We start from the raw sequence: 22,703 nt of genomic DNA, 5'->3' as shown, positions 1-22,703 counted from the left end.
GGTTTTCAACTTATCTAGGTTAGAATTAACGAGGTTATACTATACCTATAAAAAGCTGAATTATTTGTTTGTTTGAATGCGCTTAAGTCTTGAACTTCGCATAAAAGTAAAAAAGTAAAGTAAAGTAACAGCCTGTACATTTCCCACTACTGAGATAAGGCCTCCTCTTCCATTAAGGAGAGGGTTTGGAACATATTCCACCACGCTGTTCCAATGCGGGTTGGTGGAATGCATAAGTGGCAAAATTTTCAGTGAAATTAGACACATGCAGGTTTCCTCACGATGTTTTCCTTCACCGCCGAGCACGAGATGAACTATAAACACAAATTAAGCACATATACATATATAGTGGTGCTTGCCTGGGTTTAAACCGGCAATCATCGCTTTATCGATTACGCTAAGGGCGGTCCGTACATACCGAGAGAATACCGTTTATTTGTAACAGTTCTGATTCGAGTATAAGATTATTACATAAGGGCTATTCTCAGGGCAGTCGGAATATTGAGTGCCGTTATATTTTGAATCTGGTCGGACCAGCGTGTAGGAAGACGACGGCGTGATCTCTTGCCTTCGATTTTCCCGACTACAACCATTTTATCCAAAATGTCTGGTTGTCTCCGGGCATTTTGTTTTTGATACTAAAGTTATTAATCCCGGTATATTTACCATGTTTTTTATTTTTATTCGGTGGAGCTCGATATTTCGACATTATCTATACGAATGTCATGTTCACGAGAGTCTCGTGAAAAATGAAAAAAAACATGGTAAATATCCCGATATTAATAACTTTAGTAATGAAAATAAACATGTTAATTTAATTTTTTTTTTGATATTTATTTATATTTTATTTGATATACATACCTATAGTGTTAATGACGGTTGTTTGTTTGTTTCAGATAAACAATGGGTTCCCTACCACGGATGTCAGTGGTGACAGGCAAACGGGTCCCGCTGCCGGCGGCGCCGCTCACCCAACACCTGGAACACATGGGCGCCACTGAAAGGACGGCCCTTATATACTACGGTGTGTGATTATAACTATACTTCATTTACAATTATTTATAACTCATTTAGGCACGAATTATAGGGGGAAGGACTTCGTACGTGTATATCCGTCTATTTGCTCGTATTTCCGCTAATAGACGGTTGGATTCTTAAGGAATGTAAGTTGATATAGAATGACAATTTTTAAACATGTCGGAAAAAAGCAACAACAAATATATAAAATACAAATCCAGACAGGATATATATAACATACATATATAATTGTAGTTGTGTCAGTTGACTGACATAACTATAAGTTAAATGTTAAAAGAGTAAAAACTGAGTTTCGTGCCGGTTCTTCTCAATGGAATCTAATTTCCGAACTGGTGGTAGCTTCACTAAATATAGTTATTAAATGATTCAAAACTGCTCGTAAAAGCCTAATTGAATAAGTTTTTTTTTATAAGACTACTAATTTACAATGTTTTTGTAGATGAAACATGCAATGTACGCATGAGCTACGCAGAGCTAGAAGGGCGTACGAATGCCATGGCGCGTGCGATCGCTGCGCATGCGCGGCCCACCGGACCAAACAGGGATCAAGACTACGTGATCGCTGTATGCATGCAGCCAACACACAAGTGAGTAATTGTTGAATACTTTAATGACAAGAAAATCAATATGCAATTTATTTTATAAATTATAACTGGCACTGGTTGCGAAGAAGTATCCAGATCGCTTAGGAAGCGTTTGGAAAATTTTGTTCAAATTTTATACAAAGAACTGAAATTAAAAACAAAAATACTTAAATTGATCAAAATAATACAATGTTATACATCGATTCTCTACGAAGGCGTGCCGGTTCCCTTTAAATGAATTATCGTTTAATAAAATATATTCTATATTGATTTTTTTGCTGTCTCTACTGTTAGTCGACTCACGCACACTAAGACATCCTGTCACTCACTCATAGCACGATGATTATAATAAATTAAATTAAGTGGGCGCGCCTCCTTCTGTGAATAGTTCTATACACCAAATATACGAGACACGTCTATGGAGATAGGGAAGTTGAAAACAAAATTGTTATTGATTTTTTGGTCGAATTTGACGTTTCATGTAAATTAAAAAAAAAAAAACGATTATTTACATGTTTCACGTGTCACTAATTTAAAAAATATAGTATCTGATATTTTAAGGGTCTCAAATGTAACGCTAATAGTAAAAGGATGAAAATAAATCATTTTTTGAGTATTAATAAATCAAAAATTATAATTCAAATACATACTTTATCTATGTTTCTTGTATCGCAGATAAATCTCTACGGATATAATAAATCTTGTAAATGTGTGTTATATATAATCGATACATTGATTTTAAACACTTATAAAAACAAATTTAAGCGCCACCGATCTATTGAAAGTGCATGTAGATAGTGTTAAAATGCATAATATTATAAAACTGGATATATTATGACTCAATGGAGAAACCTTATGGATATTTGATTTGATTTGGTCCTACAATCGTTGATCGTCTAAATAACATTCCTTCTAACACTCTTCAATCTTCAATTAATTAAATTAATTGTAACAAATTATATGTAATATGTAATATCCCAAAATATAATTCATTTTAGTATCATTTAAACACGATAGGCAGAATATTTTGATCGAAATAAACGTACGACGATTACGGAAATGAAAAATTACGACTATTTACTTAATTACGAATACTATTTCTAGGTGACGTTAAAAATGTATCAGACATTTTACTTGGTTGTCTTTGTGGGCTTTGTGCAAGAACGTCTGGGTAGGTACCACCCACTCATCAGTTATTGTACCGCCAAATAACAATACTCAGTGTTGTTGTGTTCCGGTTTGAAGGGCGAGACAGTGTAACTACAGGCACAAGGGACATAACATCTTAGTTCCCAAGGTTGGTGGCACATTGAAGAAGTAAGGAATAGTTAATATTTCTTACTGCGTCTTTGTCCACCACTTACCATCAGGTGGCCCATATGCTCGTCCGCCAACCTATACCAAAAAAAGACAAACTGAATGAGTGTTAATTTTCTGCATACCAAATAATAAACATGACATGATGTACACGATAAGTTATCGAAATGTACAGAGGGGGTAAATAAAGGTTCGTCACCTTAAGATCTACTTTCGTGTGCTCAGTATGAGCGATAATCTGCTTTACCGATCGAGAATGACATATTGCTTCGCAATGATTTGATGTTTAGATTCGAAAGGTACTAAGAGTTTAGGATTTGATAAAGGAATGAATTTGAAAATTGACGAAGGTTTTCTTACTCTGACTGTACAAAATGATCTTAATTGCATTAAGCTTGAAATAGTTAAACAATATATTGATTTTTTTTCTTTTTATATTCATGGTTACTGTGTGTTACGATGCACATCCGAGTGGGCTGGAGTTTTTTTTTTAATCGGAAAACACGTAAAGTTGTTCATGAATGTGGTCCTTCCAGTCACCTTAGAATCAAAGCAAATAGATCAAAAGTACAAAGAAAACACCATATATTGCGCAGATACTTGAGCGCAACTGCCATGACCAAGATCAATCAAGCCTTACATCCAAAGTGTCTTAAGAGTACCATAATTAATATTGACATATTACAATAATCTTCTGATTACACACGCTCACCTGCTTTATCACATAAGTAATGATTAAATGTTGCTTTCAGTACCGTCATAGCTCTCCTTGCGATTTGGAAAGCAGGAGCCTCATATGTGCCGATGGAACCAAGCTTCCCTCAGGGAAGGATATCACACATCTTAAAAGACGCCGAACCATCTCTTATTATTTATGACGATACAGGTAAACTTTCACACCGTTCGATTTTAGTTGAGAAAAATCTGTTGATCAACAAAAGCTATGAGATGAATATAAGTAGCTATAGCTATAAATACACTAGTAGTCGCTTGGGGCTTCGCTCGTGTTTTAGAGTATTGGTTGTCATGTTTAAGGCAAAAATTAGCCTATGTCCTTTCATGAAGTATCTTATATATACATAGACATATATTTTCGGGGATAAAATTAGGGGCCATAGTAGGTCCAATCTTTAATTTCAAGTCAAACAGTCGAAAATTCAAGATGGATTTATACAAACTTTCATCCGATATTTTATCCCCTTAAGGGTAGAATTTGCCAAAATCTTACTTAGCGGATGCCTACCTTATAACATCTAATTGATCCGTCTAGTAGTTTGGACTCTGCGTTGATAGATCACTATGTCAGTCACCTTTGAGTTATATATATTTAGATTTTGGAATATATTGAATGATATTTTCCAGCCAATCCCTCAATGTTTGCTGGTAGCGGAGTACCAGCGGTCTCTTTTGAGAAGTTGTCGCTAGAAGCTAGTGCGTTACCAGTTGACAGACCAAATGAAGATGAAATATTGGTTCAAACTGATGCAGACTCCATCGCTATTGTTCTCTACACATCTGGAAGTACTGGAATACCAAAAGGTAAGAATATTGTTTTTATTTTTGACGATGATTTCGGTTTCAAACCCAGACAAGCACCACTATATATTTGTGCTTAATTTGTGTTTACAATACATCTCGTGCTCGGCTGCGAAGGAAAACATCGTGAGGAAACCTACATGTGTCTAATTTCATCGAAATTCTGCCACATGTGCATTCCACCAACCGGCATTGGAACAGCGTGGAGGAATATGTTCAAAACCCTCTTCGTTACTTTATTCTAGAGAGAGATAAAAATATATAATACATGCATATTATAGTTCTCTACTATAATATAGCCGAGACTCAACTTTTCCAGCTGGAAAAACAACTTTTGTGGTTACTATTATTTCGTTGATGATAATTGGGTCAACTTTTCCCTCTAAACCATAATTTAAAAGACAATATATCGTCAGTTATTGGAGCATAGTCCTCTCTATCTGTCAACAGCAGTTCAATTCTTAAGTTCTATTAATACTAATTACGTAATTAATTTGCTTATAGGAGTTCGACTGCCCTATTCGGCAATCTGCAACCGTCTCTGGTGGCAGTTTCGAACATTTCCGTATGCAGACACTGAATCGGTTTGCGTTTGGAAGACGGCCTTGACGTTTGTGGATTCCGTATGCGAGATATGGGGACCGCTGTTGCACGGACGATCACTGCTGATACTGTCAAGGGAGACGACCAGAGATCCCCAGAAGTTGGTGCGAGTTTTTGTTGAATATCAGGTAAATAATATTTTAGGCTAATATAATATTTTTCAGGTTAATATCATTTTAGTCTTTATTTATAATCACTATATATTATAAAACAACGTATATAATTTATTCAGGTTTTTTGTCCGCCACAGTGGGGCCCCTAGTTGTCTAAATACTTATTTATTCTGCATTTCAAACTTCGTCAACTAAACATTACAATTTTTATGTGTATTTCAGATTCAACGTCTAGTTCTCGTACCGACACTTCTTCGTTCGATTCTCATGTACTTGTCTCTGAACCTCTCTGAAAGACCCCTACAGCATCTCAAGCTCTGGGTGTGCTCAGGAGAAACTCTGAGCAAGGAGCTCGCTTCACAGTTCTTCCAATACTTTGGCGATCAGAACGACTACAAACTTGCTAACTTTTATGGAAGTACGGAAGTAATGGGGGACGTAACATACTATGTTCTGAAGAAAGCTGGTCAATTGGACATGTTCCCGACTATACCGATAGGTTTGTTGATATTATTATAGTAAGTAGTAAAGATACAGGTGTAAAAGACTAAATATACTGTTTTGTAACAAGGTTTATCTTTTGGACAAATTTTGTTTTGGTGTCATTGAAAAAGCTTTTATTTATTTATGTTTTATTGCACCAATACTCAATGATACATTAAACCTAAGGATTAATATTTAAAGTGGCATTAATGCAACAGGCGGCATATTCGCTAAAACAACGATCTCTTCCAGGCAAACTTTGGGCAGAGTACTGATTGTAAAATAAATTTGGGAAAAGGGTACAATAATTTCGATTATTGGGAAAAGGGCGTTTATATAAACATTTTACTTATGTACCTAGATGTGATTTAAAATTATTCTAACAATTTGATTTCATTTATTTCATTTTTACCAGGTGCTCCCCTTGATAACTGTGCTGTTTATCTCCTGGATGAAGAAATGAATCCGTCAAGAGATGAAGAACCGGGTGAAGTTTGGGTTTCGGGAAGAAACCTCGCGAAAGGCTACGTGGGGGAAGTACAGGGAACTGATAAATTCTGTGACAACCCATATGCTGCACATCCTGGTAGGTCTAAATATTACTAAACCGATTCATTAAAGACATTTGTTGACTAAAGAATAACAAATTTGCAATTCACATCAAAACAGTAAATAATACTGCAAATCAAAAATTTTATTCTACCCTACATTTTTGTACTATAGACTTTGGCCGACTTTACCGCACTGGAGACTTCGGTATCCTTCACAAGGGTGTCATCTTGTTCGCTGGCAGAACAGACTCACAAGTAAAGATCAGAGGACATAGAGTGGACCTTCAGGAAGTCGAGCGCGCTGTCAGCGCCATCCAGGGTGTTGACAAAGGTAACTTATTGTTATACTAAAGTCATTAGTAGTCAGTTATACGTGTTTGTTACCATTTCTTTTGACATAGGTAGGTGAACGGATAAGGTGTTAAATACACCACTGCCTATTGACATTGGAACTGTATAAAAGTTTCACCATTTCTTAGATAACCAGACCACCAAACTTGATACCTGAGTTTTGCCTATTGTCTTTCTACTGACTTACTCACCTTTCAAGCCGAGACACAACGATACTATGTATAATTGTTAGGTGATAGATTATATGATGATGAGGTACCTTTCCAATATTGTGTGCAGAAAGCCTTACTAAGGGATTTCATATTTGAAAAAAGAACAGCATTGTTTTTCTAATGCTCCTCTTTAAATATTAATTCATCTATAACTTCTTCAACAGCTGTAGTCCTCTGTTACGGATTAACATCTGGCAACCCTGAGATATTGGCTTTCGTGACCGTGAAACCGGATGCAGGACTGTCCGAACATCATATCGAATCCACTTTGAAAAACTCACTCACAAACTATATGATACCACAGGTAAGTTTTTAGAGGTAACCTTTACTAATTTAAGTAGAAGGTAACAACTTGACTGGTGAACATAAATTTTTGAATCAATTTGAATCGAGAATTTAGTTATAGATGTATAAGACATTTGATAACAAGTAGTGAATTTGTTTTAATCTCATTGTCTTTGATTAGAAAGTCAGAAAGCCATGTTAGACTAGACTAGATCCTACTAGACTTACTAGACCTTAGGTCTATGTCGGATTACACTGTAAGTAAACAGGATCCAGAATTCCATTGTCTCAACTACATATTTTGAATAATTCAGTGCACAGGGCTATAGATTCGTTGCCATTGTGCTTCGAAAGCATTGTAATGCAGCTTCACAACCATTTTGCGACTTTCGCAGTGCGTACTGAAGAACTGAAAAGGATTAGCTCTAAATAAGACGTTCATTTTCAAAAAATGCTTTATCATTCAAATTTCAAAGACGCGCTGGCTGAGTTTGTTCCCAGCGATTGAAAGGATTTTACAGATGTATGACCGGCTTAAGTCATATTTCCAGAAAAATGAAAATAAAGCATCCAGAACATTAATCATTTTTGGGCTGTTCATCATTTCATGGCCATTTATCAAAACTACATCAAAAGTACAGAGAAGGCTGATGTTTCTGTAAATGAGGTATTGGATAACTGTTCTGAGATAGTGAACGGCTTAAATGCAAGAATAGAACAAGATTTTTGTCAACTAAAAGTGCAATCTATTTTGCGTAAATTTAATGACAACGACAAGAATTCTAAAAAAGTGACTGCTTTCAGAGAAAATATTAAAAGCATGTACATAATCGCAGTAGAATATTTACAGTCATGGACTGAAAACTTATACAAAGAGACAAAACATTTTTCATGGATGTCTTTAAAAGATGTTCCTGAATGGAACCAGGTTTCTGATACTTATAGTATTAGAAACTTGGTATATCAACTGCAAAACCTGAAAAGCTTTTTAAATAATAATAAAGAGAATGATGAATTCTGAAGAAAGCTTTTCAGAATTTTTGACATTATGTCAATTTTATTTTTCGATTCCTGGCCACAATGCAAATGTTGAGAGAGTGTTCTCTTGGATTGGCCAGCAGTGGACCAAACAAAGAAACAAGCTAAACGTTGACACAATTTCCAAAATTTTAATTGTAGAGTATAATTTAAAACACATGTCATGCAAAGATTTTCATGGCAGTTTAAATAAAGGAGAAGTTATGTTTTGTTTTGTTTAAATAAAGGAGAAGATATATGTTTTGTTTCGCTTACGTTACGTTGATTTATTTTTGTTGTTATGTTTAATTTTGATAATGTTAAGTAAGAAAATAATTTTTGTTTTGTTATAATATAACGACTGATGATTAAGAGAGTTAGAGACTGATTTATAATAAAGAAATATTAGCTTGACTTTGCTTTTGTTTTATTAAAATGCAATCAGAAAATCCCGGATTTCAATATTTATTAAGTAACACCAAAATTTTTCAAAAACGTGAGGCGCCCTGATTTTTCGACCGAATGTTATATGACAAAAAAAATTAGTTTTACACTTTTTATAAAAAAATGGACAAAAAAAAATGTCCGGATTTTTTACCCAAATGTCAGGACAAACTCACAGGTCTCTCCGGCTTTTGCGTCTGAGGACCTGGCACCCTAATTGCGCATGATAGTAATTTACTTTTAGGAAAGTTTCTTTTTACAAATAACAATCGATCGCATAAGCTTTGTGTTGTGATCTTTTTGATACTGACAACGTTCCTGGAGAAAGGCTTACCGATCCTCTTATTCAGTTGAGAACCAGAATTTATTTTCAAAAATGTTATTAACGACGTATAAGTAGCCCAATATTTGTCAAAGCCTCCTCATTATGGGATGTGAATTATAAAATAACTATCCCAAAACTTAATGGAACTTCTGTAGATTTGATCCTTAGGTTTAATTCGTCTAAATAGTATTGAAATGATCTATTCGTGTAACTTTTCCTAAGTTAGTTTCTAAGAGATAATTCGCAACGTAAAGTATGCAGGATGCATTCTAAGTCCTCATATGATGGAGATATTTAAAAGCGAGTCACCATCGGGTGGAATGTCTGCTTGTTTAGTGAAACAAAAATAGTCTAAACATGAAAATCAATTTCAGGTGATCGTCATAGAAAAGATCCCTCTCCTTGTCAACGGCAAAGTCGATCGTCAGGGGCTGCTTAAAATGTACGAGAACACGAACAATAAGGGTGAGTTGATTTATATCATACCTCAAAATAGATACTCGCCTGACAGACGACCTTGTGACACCTTGAATATCCCATACAAAAATGTACTGTCAGTTTTTCAGAGATATCTCAACTTTACAAGAACTCTTTCTATTATTATTTTCCAAAAAACGTAATTTGGCCTATCACGATACCAATTAACTGCTTTTAAATTTGAATTATATAGATTAAAAGTTGATATATTACACATGTACATACTTAATGCAAAGAAAATAATAAAACGTCCAGTATGCTTTAAAATATTTAGCAGAATACAATTAAGTTTCAAATTATATAGAATTCAGGATAGGGATATTATTATTTTTGTATGTAAGCAACAACAAACAGTTGTAATAAGCAAAATATATATATATATATACCCATGTGAAATTTACGATATTTTAGATATTTCACAATCGTTTTAACGAAATAGGTATTTACTGTGAAAATGTTTAAGGAATAATTTTTAGATAAAAAATTGGCATAACCAAAAACGTAAATATTCAGTTTTTGTGCAAGTAGCACTACAATTAAATAGTCATTTTCAATAAGGTGTAGAATAAAATGCACCAACTGAATAAATGTATTCTATAAACTACCTACAAGAAATTCTGCAATTACGATTTTATTGTATGCGCTATAAATTTAAAGAAAATCTCAAAATAAAGTAATAAATCTTAACCTCTATAATAATTTATGCTTAACATCAATTAATTTTGATAATTTAACAATTAACTTTAATTATTTTATGAACGATGATTAGAATAACAATTGTTCTTATTTCGTTGTATTGTTGCGATCGATTGTATTTTTATAACTATACGTCCAAGCTTAACCAGATTTTACAGACTCTAAACAAATCAAATAAATATAATTTTGAAATAAACATAATTGAAATTGGGATGACTCCTTCACTTCCCAATTTAGATACGCATTATTATACTTTTCAACCTTATACAATCGAGATGTTTAATGTTAATGAGGATTAACAGGTCATAAGTATTTTCGGAATTTAAAAACTGAGGCACACTGCAAATGCTCTTATTTTTTTCCGACCACACATTATATGTTTGAAATTCTTTACTTAAATAATATAGTCAGGTATACATTGATACAGACATAATTAGGTAGATATTCATACAACATTGTTTCATTTCAGTAATTTCGAAGTAATTAATCGTTTTTCTTTAAATTGGGAAAAGACAAAGTTGGAACTAAAATTTTATTTTTTATTTAAAAGTTGTGTACAATACCGTTTTTTTCAATTTCAAGAACTCTATATATTTTTATTTTTAGCGTATATTACAGACTATAAATAGTCATGGCATTTTTTAATGCTAAAGTACCAATTTCAGATGATACGTCAATTCCTCTTGAAATAGACTACACAGGAGTTAATCCAAACGACATGGAAGTAGCAAGGGTGTTGTTCGAGACCGTGGGCGAGGTCCTCGGCAGAGCTGCACGAGGCGCCATATCCAAAAGAGCTGACTTCTATGAGTTGGGAGGGAATTCCCTCAATTCGATATACACGATAACGAGACTAAGAGACAAGGGATATTTCATCGGTCAGTACAGTATGACCTTCTAAGTTTCCCGCGGAAAAATACCTTCTCTTATCTGGAGGAGAGGAGGCTTAGAGTGTATATACATGTAGCAAAATTTTATTTTCTTCCTAATACAATCACTGGAGAATTCAAAAGATGGTTGCTCAAAAGTACAGTTTACGATAATCTAAAAATACATATTAAAATGTCTCGGAAATAATATAAATTTCCACATGTACTTTCTGACCATTTCATCGATCTAAATTTTAAATTTTTCCTACGATTTTGTTGCTTCTTAAGTTCTACAAATACCTACTTATTTTGGCAAACTACATATCAAATATACTCCTAAATTTCCCAACAGAAATAAGCGACTTCCTAGAAGCGAACAACTTAGGCGAAGTTCTGTCCCACCTGACGACCGACGCTGACAGCTCACGGGATGGCGAAGGAAAGCAGTTCACGATCCGGCCCATGAGGAACGAACACAAGGAACGAGTTATCGAGTGAGTAGACCTTGTAATCATAAAAATTCCATAAGTAGTTTTTAGAAGATTTGTCGTTAACATCTCTTGCGCCTGCTCTTAGAATTTAGTCTTTAAACGATCTTTATTCTGACCTCATATAGAGAGCTGTTACTTTGCTCGATAAAATAAAACAATTTGAATAACATTTTTTTAAACAATACAGCTAAATAATTATTCTTATTACATTAAAAAGACAAGGAAATCATATATATTGTGCGTAATAGAACATAGAAACGACGAACATGCTATTGTTGAAATTGTCTAATTCACGAACATTGTCAAATGTCAATTACCGTATTAAGAGGTCAATGACAGCCTCAATTAGAGTTAAATTAGGAATTACAAGTGAAAAATCACGCATCTATTCATGCGTAGAATCAATACATACTGATCTGTTTGTACTATGTAGGTACTTCTTTTTCGAAAAGGTTTATTTTTTATCCCAAAGAATATTTAGTCGTGTAATGTCAAAACTTTCTTAAAGCAATACGCTATTTTGATGATTGTATCCTTTATATCACTTTCCGACATCTCATTTAAAAGTGAAATTGACACAATATTTCGCACTCAACTAGCGTAAATACCATATATAAACTTTTTTTTTTTTGCCAGGAGGAAAGTTCTAACATTTATTTTAAAATAGGAGTAATCATATTAGATCAGAAGATTTTATAATACTGGTATGAGTCTATTTAAATATAGACGCATAATTTGATTGAATTTTTTCGTTGCCAGGATGATAGTATCGTCGTTCTACGAAAAGGCAGAACTGGAGCAGTTCGTCAGACACGAGATCTCGCGCGGCGACTACGCGCTGTGCGTCGGCGCGTGCTGGGACCCGCTCCTCGCCGCCGGCCTCAGCCTCGTGCTGGAAGACGGTGAGTGCTCTTAGACAAAGCAGTCTTACTTGACCCTCTCAATGCTTACTGAGGTCTATACGCCTCGTATGTGTCTCCCTTGCGGTGCGGCTAAGAAAAAAATAGATTTCTCTGCCGTGCGGAGGCCGTAACGTGTATTTGATAAATGGTAGGAAAGTGATAAATATATTTACATGATGCCTATGGAAAACAGAATACTATGGTGTATCTACTTTAATACGAGGTCTCTTTGAAGAAATAAAATTCGATCAATTATCTCATTACATCTCATCGAGTTTTAGTTTCCTAAGCCTTACGGGGTCTAATAAGCCCCGAACCACAGGAATGGAAAAATAAAAAAAGTGATGCCGCAGCGTATATGTTAAGCCTGTATTGCCTTAAATGTGTAGGAGAAGGATGCAAGCAATCCAACGCATTGTGCATCTCCCACGATGTAGATAAATTAACAGTGTATCTTAAAAATGCTAACCATTTAAATTAGTATTTAATTATGTACTTATGCTAAGTTTTTATACATAAAGAACAAAATTTTGACTTCCGATAATAGAATAAATGCCACTTGGGACATTATTGAAAGTGTTAGTGGAAAACCTAAAAAGGACAGTATACCAATCATATTAAAGGTAGGAAGTGGCAAATTTATTTGAAATATTTTTTGATAGCATACCTAATAAAATAACAATCTCATTTAAAATCATCTACATTAGATGCAGCTAGATTATTAAATAATAATGTTTCTAAATGCGTTATTGATTTATCTTTTGAAACAGTTTCTGCAATAGATGTTATAAAAGTATTCAAAACACTCAATATTACAAAAACTAACGACATATGGGACATTTAGGTAAAATTCATAAATAACTTCATACACGATATTGCTCCGTATATAGCAGTAATTTTTAACAAGAGTTTGGACACGGGTTCATTTTCTAACTTGTTAAAATGTAGTAAAGTCTTACCACTTTTTAAGAATGGAAATAGGAGCGATCCCAGTAATTACAGGCCCATTTCAATACTCCCATCTTTAAGTAAAATTTTCGAAAAATTTGTTTTAAATCAACTTCTTATCCATTTTGGTACAAATGCCATTTTTCATAGTGAGCAATTTGGTTTTACAAGAGGTCGATCAACAACTGATGCGGGAATTGCGCTTCTTAAGCATATTTACGATGCTTGGGAGAAATCACAGAATGCTATTGGAGTATTCTGTGATTTATCTAAAGCATTTGATTGTGTGGAGCACGAGACGCTTCTTTATAAGCCCAAATATTACGGCGTTAGAGGTAGGGCTCTTGATCTCATTGCTTCATACTTAAGTCAAAGAATCCTGCAAGTTTTCATTAATGGAATAAAGTCTACTGGATCTACGTTAAAAATGGGTGTTTGTATTTCTAGTATATATAAATGACCTTCCTTTCTTTGTTAAGGGTATTTGTGATATAGTATTGTTTGCTGACGATACTTCACTGATTTTTAAGGTTGACAGGAAAAAAACTGACCATGACGATGTAAACGGTGCATTATCACAGATACAAGATTGGTTTACAGTAAATAATTTGGATTTGAATACTCAAGAAACAAAATGTGTAGTTTTTACCCTACTCAACGTTAGAAAGCAAAATCATAATATATCTTTAAGCGGTGGCCGGCTTGATGTAGCCGATAATACGGTGTTCTTAGGAATAGAATTGGATTCCAGACTTCAGTGGAGTCCCCATTTGTCGTCCTTAACAGGAAGACTCAGCTCCGCAGCATACGCGATAAAAGTAAGACAACTAACTGATATTGATACCGCTCGTTTAGTTTATTTAGTTTATTTTGGTTATTTTCACAGTATTATGTCATATGGCATATTACTTTGGGGTAACGCTGCAGATATTGAATCTGTCTTTATTTTACAAAAGAGAGCAATCCGGTTTATTTATAAGCTTGGAGCTAGAGACTCTCTTCGGGATGTCTTTAACAGAGTAGGAATACTCACTGTTGCGTCACAATATATTTACAACAACATCATGTATATTCACAGTAACATTGATCACTTTGATAAAATCAGTGATAATCATTATATATGCACTAGAAGTAAGGATAAGCTTATAATGCCAAGTTTCAAGTTTGATTTTGATTTTAATTTTCAAAAAAATCAAAATCAAAATAAACTTTATTCAAGTAGGCTTTTATAAGGACTTTTGAATCGTCATTTTACAATTAAGTGAAGCTACCGCCGGTTCGGAAAGTAGATTCTACCGAAAAGAACCGGCAAGAAACTCAGTAGTTACTCTTTTTCAACATTAAAAAAATACAGTCATGTTAGTTAATACAATTATTTAAATTAATATATCCTGCCTGGAAGTCAACAGGTATTAATTTCACGCTTTTTTATCGTCTACAAAATCTTGTATCAAATAATACGCCTTTTTTACCAATGTATTTTTTTTATAAACGATTTGAATTTACGAGACGGCAAAGTTAAAAATGTCTGCGGAATTTTATTATAAAAATGCATACCATGCCCCAAGAAAGATTTATTGACTTTGCGGAGTCGGAAACTTGGCGTTATAAGCTTATCCTATTATTTTATTATTACTCCTAGTGCACATACAATGATTGATTTTGATTTTGATTTTGATTTTGATTTTGATTTTGATTTTGATTTTGATTTTGATTTTGATTTTGATTTTGATTTTGATTTTGATTTTGATTTTGATTTTGATTTTGATTTTGATTTTGATTTTGATTTTGATTTTGATTTTGATTTTGATTTTGATTTTGATTTTGATTTTGATTTTGATTTTGACTTTGACTTTGACTTTGACTTTGACTTTGACTTTGACTTTGACTTTGACTTTGACTTTGACTTTGACTTTGACTTTGACTTTGACTTTGACTTTGACTTTGACTTTGACTTTGACTTTGACTTTGACTTTGACTTTGACTTTGACTTTGACTTTGACTTTGACTTTGACTTTGACTTTGACTTTGACTTTGACTTTGACTTTGATTTTGATTTTGATTTTGATTTTGAATAAAAAATTACACAATCAATATTATTATTTGTCCATAGAGTCCGGCAAACCAGTAGCGGTCGCGCTGAACTTTGACGCGCGCGATGCACCCCACATCGAACTTAGCGGTGGACTCGCCAAGATAATGACCTTCCTCGAATACGTCGAGGGCTCGGTCAGGGACACCATGCTGCCTGAAGGAAAGGGTAAGATTGACTCGTTATATATAATCCTTTGTTCTGAAAAATTATCGATATTAGTAAATTGATTGCCATATTTTATAACGTCCAACCGGGACACTAGACTACATTTCTCGGTCGATCGCACAATAAATATGAGAAGAACCTTACGCTAGGTACTGTAATGTCATACCCAAAATGGGTGCTGACAATTGAAAATTTGCTGAAGTCAAGCGACTCACCCGGCTGCTACGAGATACATAATCATCTAGTCTATATCTAGCCGTCCAGCAATCGACATGTTATGTCCATGAATGACTAATTATCCTCGTGCTACAAGACACATAATGCGTCCAGCAATGGACGATGATGAGGATGTCGTTGGTGCTCATAGCAAGTGTTCCCCAGGCACGATCCTGCGCTCGTCCATGACGGCGACGGGCGCGGAGCTGTCGGCGCGTGAGAACGTGTCCGCTATCTACGCGCTGGAACTCGGCACCGAGCGCGTCGCGCGCGAGCGCCGCTTCCGCGGGGTGTTCACCACCAACACCAGCCCGCTCACCCAGGTCAGCACCACTCACGTGCATACAACAATAACAACAACAACGGCCTGTAAATTTCCCACAGCTGAGTTAGTGCCTTCTTCTCCCTTTGAGAAGAAGGTTTGTAACATATTCCACCACGCTGTTCCAATGCGGATTGGTGAAATACACTTGTGGCAGAATTTCTATTTAACAAAACTCACATGCATATTATTATTATATTTTTATCTGTCACTAACTTTACGAACTACTTTTTATTAAAATTAATATTATTTTCATTTTCCATTTCTATGAAAATGATGTCATTCAAAGCCGATTTGTACTATCGATATGACGTCATAATGTTAGAGTGGCTAGCGTAATAATAATAATAATAATTTATTTCAAATATCAATGACTCATAGATAGATAGATAGATAGAATATACTTTATTGTACACCACAAACAATAAACTTTACATGGAAGAAAAAAAAAAAATTAAAATGTACAAAAAGGCGGTCTTATCGCTAAGTAGCGATTTCTGCCAGACAACCTTTGATTTGGGGAAATTGTGCAGCGAAAAGGTAGGTGGTGCCTTATATATACAATAATACGTATATAAATAAACATACATACATATATACATAAATATATATACTAATAAAATAAATGAACAATTACACATATAAATATAAATGAATATAATAATATATAAGTCGTCTCAAATTTAATTATGTAAACACAAGATTTTAAATAAGTCAGAGTAAATAAAAAAAGGAAACAGAATAAAATTAACAAATAAAACATAAAAACTATACAAGACCATATAGTGACTAAGTTTCCATAGCCAGATAGTGCTCTTTTACCAACCTCTTAAAAGACAATAGCGTTTGCGCTTGCTTAATGTTAATAGGTAAAGCATTCCACAGTTGGATAGCCTGTACGTAAAGGACATTTTAAAAAAATTTGTGTTATGCACAGGTATCCTCAATGTCAGATTTTCAGCCGATCTTAACCCTTTATTATGTAGTCCTAGGAACTCAAATTTTCCTTTAAATAAGTCGGGGCATTAACATTAAACAAGACGCAATAAAGAAGCGAGAGAACATGCAGATTCCGGCGAAAGCGAATACATAACCACTTGAGTTTAGATCGAAAGTTGGATACATGGTCATATTTGCGCAAGCCAAATATGAAACGTATAGCAATATTTTGGAGTCGCTCAAGTTTGTTTAGTTGGTCCTCGGTTAAATTAAGATAGCTTGCGTCAGCGTAATCGAGAATAGATAGGAGTAAAGATTGTGCTAACATAATTTTGGTTGGAATAGGAAGGAAATAACGCAGACGCTGTAGAGATTTAACGGAACGGAGAGAATAGTTTTCCGACTTAGTTCTTTAATATGGCAGTTCCACGATAGAGTATTATCTAAATGTATACCTAGATTTTTAACAGTTGGACTATAAGGTATTACGGCATTATTAAATTTTATTTTAGGTAAATCAGACCAAACCACTCTCGAAACCAAACTCTGGCTGCCAATAATAATGGCCTGAGACTTAGAGGGGCTCATAGTGTTAGTTACAAATTTTTCTTAATAACTATGTTAGTAGTGTACTCCTTATCACAACTACTAGCTGTAGACAACAGGTCCAGCCGAGATCTTACAACAATTGTTGATAAATGTACAATCTAGTCTACCAGCTATCATACGCAGGATACTGTTGGAGCTAGCACGCACCCTGCGAACCAAGGATGCACATCGCTTTCGCATGACAGCATAAAAGCAGTCCGAACGAGCTTCTGCAAACATCCCAGACGCGCTGCAGTAGCGGGGCAACCCCATGAAAATTCTAAATGCGTTATTGTATTGGATGCGAAGAGCGTTGTAAGCTTTTTGAGTAAAATGAGCCCACAGACTACACGTGTAGAAAGAGGTGCAGTATGCTTTAAATAGGGTAAGCTTGACCTCCCTCGAGGCACGTGCACGCTCTTCGCTCCCTATCAATGTCATCATCATCTTTGAGGCCAGGAGTCAAAACATGCCTAAGGTATTTAAATTGATAAACCCTGGCAAGGGGTATATTATTAATTTTAACCGGCGGTACTTCTTCTGGGTTTTGACCTCTCGCCCCAAAGACCATGACGACACTCTTTTTCACATTGTAAACTAAACCATGACTTTTGGCGTATTGCTCACAAGTGGCCATAAGTTTTTTAAGTCCACAAATTGATGCGCTCAGCAATACCATGTCATCGGCGTAGCTTATGTTATTAAGACACGTACCGTCAATATGACACCCAACATGCATACTGCTGAGCGCGCCAATAAGGTCATTAACATATATAGGTTAAAGAGCGTGGGAGAGCACAACCCCCCCTGTCTCACCCCGCACTCCAACCCATAAGGCGCGGAATGTGTGCCCGCCCACATTACTTTGTTGACTTGGTGTCCATACCAATATTTGAGAATACTGGTTAGTTCCGTAGGAAAATTTAACTCTTCCAACTTTTTCCACAAGATGTCGTAGGACACCAAGTCAAAGGCCCGGCTCAAATCAAGAAAGCATGCGTATACAGATGTTCGGCGATCCGAGTAGTATTTCACCGCGTGTTTGACACTCAATATTGCAGTCTCCGTAGATAATTCTGGAAGGAATCCAAATTGGTTATCGTGGACGCTTATACATCTGTTGAGATGGGTGTCAATCACGCTGTCAAATACCTTTGATATAATAGTGGCAAGAGGTCTGTAGTTGGCTTTGTCTGCCATATCCCCAGTCTTATTTTTAGGTATCGGTACCACTATAGTTTTTATCATATCCCTCGGCATGTAGGTATGGTTCAAACAGAACGAGAAAAGCATAGCTAGTACTCGTGATAAGTGAAGTCCAGCAAACCTGAGATGTTCAATGCTGATACCATCATGACCTGGTGATTTTCCCTTTTTCATTTTACTTATTACCTGTGCTATGTTATTGGCAGTAATTTTAGTTACCAGGTCTTTCTGTGTGTCAACACTGATCACCAATTTAGAAGGACCCAATGGCGACTTTATACTAAACTGCTGCACAAAACCGTCAGCTATCTGCTTCATATCATTAACGCCACCAATACACACAGGGAGGCTAGGTTTTCCTTTTAATTTATTTGTATGTTTCCAAAAGGACTTAAAATCACTCTTGGAATGATGTGAAGCCAGAATATCCATTTTAATTTGGGTCTCATTATCTTGACACCACTTTGCACTGTTCACAATGTGCACTTCCCACATGCATATTCCAGCCGATCACCTTCTTACGCTTTGTATAATGATTACTACAATTAGTTTCAATGGAAGACTCACATAATGCGGTTACAATGGAATTATACAATTTGTCTATAGTACGTTTGTGACTGTTATCAACACATGTCTTATTGCAACAATTTACGAAGTCGTCTGGGAAATCAATAATTTGCAATCTGTCATGACATTTTTTACTATAGGATTGTACCTGTTCCTGATTTCTTACACCCCACGCAACTCGATTTGTTTTTCTATAATTATTTGGCATTTTTGTTTGAATACAATCAATATTACACAAAACAACTAATGGGAAATGATCAGACCAGAGCACGTCGTATCTCACAAAAGAGTGTACTACAGAGGACACGGCTGCTTTAGTTACTAGACAGTGGTCCAACCATCTCTTGGGCCCATGAATGTCACTCACAAACGTATGCGTATCTGACTTACTACCCAATAAGTCCGTATCAATACATGACCACTCCTGATCATCACAAAAATGTTTTAGTTCTTTAAAGAAACGTTCACTGGGGTGTGCATTAAAATCTCCTAAAACATAACAATATTCTAAATTACTATTGTCTATAATAGCACTCACCGAACTAAGGCAATCCGTAAAGTCAACCAAATTGTGTACATCGTCGGTCGGCATATAAACACTCATCACCAATATGCACTTATTACTTACTGCTATTTTTACCGCACACACGCGCGAGTTATTACACTGTATAACGGACACATCACTAAATTTATTTTTACGCCATAAAATAGCCACTCCTCCATACGGCCTTCCACGTAGCAAACACTCTGTTGAGTCCATTCCAGATACGCCCGTAGCGCTAAATTCATCACTAATGGTGTCCAAGTAGTCCATCTCATTAGATAGAAGCCAGGTCTCCTGTAGTGCAATTATATCAGCGCTCCGGCACAGATTTCTTATACTATCTATTGAACGTTTAACGTTTTTACAATTAAAAGTTATCAAGTTACAAGTATTAATATTCATTTATGGTTATTTATCGAGCCGTTATCCTTACGTACTGATTCTGGAGAAAACTTGGGCTTAAAGTGTATAAACCTTCGAAATATTACCCCTTGAGGCCATAGTTTATCGTCAAGAAATATTTGTATTTTCGATTGAGGCACAAAAAAATTATAAGCATCATGCATAGTCTGCCTTTTTATATTTATTTTTTCAAGTTTGACGGATACTTGCGTTTTTCTCATAACGTAATTAACGATATCACTCTCTGTGGTACTTTTATGTACGTTCGTTATAAAAATAGGAACATTTCTGTCCGCCGAACGAAAGTTTCCTTCGCCCTCATTTGCTTTTCCCATTGTTCCTGACAAGCGACTTTTCAAATTATAACGACTTTTATATTTGACCTGGGTCCAACCTTGTTCATTATTTTCTTGCACTTGCACGGAACTAGTTTTCGTAATATCTGCAGTTGTTTGTTTACACCGCTCATCTAACAAGTGATTGTCAGACCGGTTTCTTATCTCGAGTGACGAACACATCTTTTGTTTGATGCACGGTGCATCTACATTTTGTAATACGTCACAAGCGCCGGTGTTCAACACTGTTAAAGCAACTTGATCCGTTTTCAGATTCAACAGGTAACGCGCTTACACATTGTTGAGACTCGAATTGTTTTGATTCGTATGTATTTATTGGTTCCTTACTTCTTTTCGTATTTGTGTCACTTTGAAAGGACACAGACGACGATTTTGTATTTAGAAATTCTTTACGAATATTTTTTAACAACTCAACTGTAGCATATGTACTCTTTATACACTTTACTTCCTCTTGAAGTAACACAATCTTTTTCAAAAGTTCAGAAACATCTAGGTGGTCAAATGTAATTGGGGGTAGTTTTTCCAGATTTCTTGCCACAAATATCGGCATAATTTCACTGTCCGTAACTTTGAAGACGTTAATTATATCGTACATAGTACGATCCTCTTTTCCTTGTCCTTTCCGGGTGGGTTTGCGTCTATCGGAGGGAATGGATTCGAATAATAACGATTTTGACGTTTTTATTTGCTCACTATCAAAGGTCGACACACAAATTCTAACTAGGCTTTCTTCATCCATGATCGACAATTTATTTTGGACATAAGATAACAATTCGTCAATTACGATGTTACAACTAACACACTTTAATGTGTTCGACATTTTTTACGAATCACGGAATACACGCCGCTCAGTAATCGTATGCACGTGCATCATCTATGAATGCGCACGCGACACTCATTTTTAAATTTAAATTTCGAACTCTCTAAATTTTGAATTATGTTTTAAATCAAAATTGTATTTATTTATTACAGCAATTAGGTACTGACGTTCTTGGCTTCCAGACACTACTGGATTACCAAATAAACCAGTACGTGGATTCAAACGGAGAAAGGACCTTCGGAAAAGCCCCCGACGACATGCGTGCTGTCGTTTGCTGGAAACCGGTAGAATAAGCAAAAGTATTCATTGGAATTACAAATTTTATAACCATTGAATTAGTCATTCCAGATTTTGTTTTTTAAATATCTTAGATGAAACATATATTTTTCTCAAAAAAATTATATTAAACCTTTTAACAAACGTAGTGCTATAAATAATAATATTTACCCAGTTGTTTACCATTATGTTTAATTTAATTTAACACGGAACTTGCCTCGAATTTATTTCCAATAACAAACTATTTCAACTGACAATACCAATGGCAACACTCAAAAAAAATTATTTTTAAGCTGCACTAAAAATGTATTCTTTGTTATAAGCTATAATAATGACGAACTCAGTTTACCTTCAGTCTTTCACTAAATAGATCTGCTTCAATACCAGTTGCATGAACACAATTTTAATATGTTATTAAATAAAATACAAAACCTCAAAATTGTGATAAATTGTTATGTCTTAGTTTAGTTTAGTTTAATTTTTACGATAGAATAAATAATCCATGTAAATTTTGGTCATTATGATTGAAATTAAAACATAATTATATTAATGTAATATATGTTTAACCCTTCGGGTGCCTGGTGGGTCTGACAGACCCGTCACTTCAAAAAATCAACGATAACTTTTAAATTTTTGGAGCAAACCCGCTGCACTCCTGAGTAGTAGAGCAAACTAACGGCTATTTTGACTACACTCCCGCTGTCCGCAACGTACACCCATCCGAACAACACGCATTTTGTGTGCGCTTGGGCCTCAGGGACCCGACCAGGCACGCGGCGTAACTTTTAATCTTTAAGCTATTATTTTTGTTTTGTCTCTTTAATTTATATTGAGTGGTAAATTATTTACGGAAAAAATATTGATGCAGTTATAATGACTGTGCGATTAATAAATAATGAAATTCGCCAAGCTTTAGAGAGAAATTTTGAAGAAAATGAAGATGAGGATGCAGTTTTAGATGAAAG

General features: G+C 35.1%; 2 protein-coding genes across 2 annotated transcripts in view; both read left to right on the top strand.

Annotated features, from left to right (window-relative positions):
• The window catches only part of LOC124539782, a 57,851-nt gene that overhangs the window by 17,016 nt on the left and 18,132 nt on the right, over positions 1 to 22,703 (top strand). The window lies entirely within an intron of this gene.
• Positions 896 to 21,780, top strand: LOC124539783 (plipastatin synthase subunit B-like). The gene is made up of 16 exons (XM_047117135.1): positions 896 to 1,024; positions 1,478 to 1,625; positions 3,692 to 3,825; positions 4,302 to 4,478; positions 4,980 to 5,206; positions 5,414 to 5,690; positions 6,090 to 6,260; positions 6,398 to 6,556; positions 6,953 to 7,092; positions 9,234 to 9,324; positions 10,698 to 10,910; positions 11,254 to 11,395; positions 12,152 to 12,294; positions 15,356 to 15,502; positions 15,884 to 16,041; positions 21,615 to 21,780. Exons 1-16 carry the CDS (start codon positions 904 to 906, stop codon positions 21,753 to 21,755), a joined length of 2,589 nt encoding a protein of 862 aa, XP_046973091.1. The 5' UTR covers positions 896 to 903; the 3' UTR covers positions 21,756 to 21,780.

The sequence above is a fragment of the Vanessa cardui genome, chromosome 23 (assembly GCF_905220365.1).
Source record: "Vanessa cardui chromosome 23, ilVanCard2.1, whole genome shotgun sequence".
NCBI lineage: Eukaryota > Metazoa > Arthropoda > Insecta > Lepidoptera > Nymphalidae > Vanessa > Vanessa cardui.
The sequence above is the reverse complement of the archived record's forward strand: the minus strand, read 5'-3'. Positions and strand labels throughout refer to the sequence as shown.

Coding starts and splice junctions, on each gene's coding strand:
- LOC124539783 (XM_047117135.1), top strand. CDS start 904: ATGGGTTCCCTACCACGGATGTCAGTGGTGACAGGCAAACGGGTCCCG. Junction 4,479..4,979: donor AAGTACTGGAATACCAAAAG/GTAAGAATATTG, acceptor ATTTGCTTATAG/GAGTTCGACTGCCCTATTCG. Junction 12,295..15,355: donor CAGCCTCGTGCTGGAAGACG/GTGAGTGCTCTT, acceptor ATTTGTCCATAG/AGTCCGGCAAACCAGTAGCG.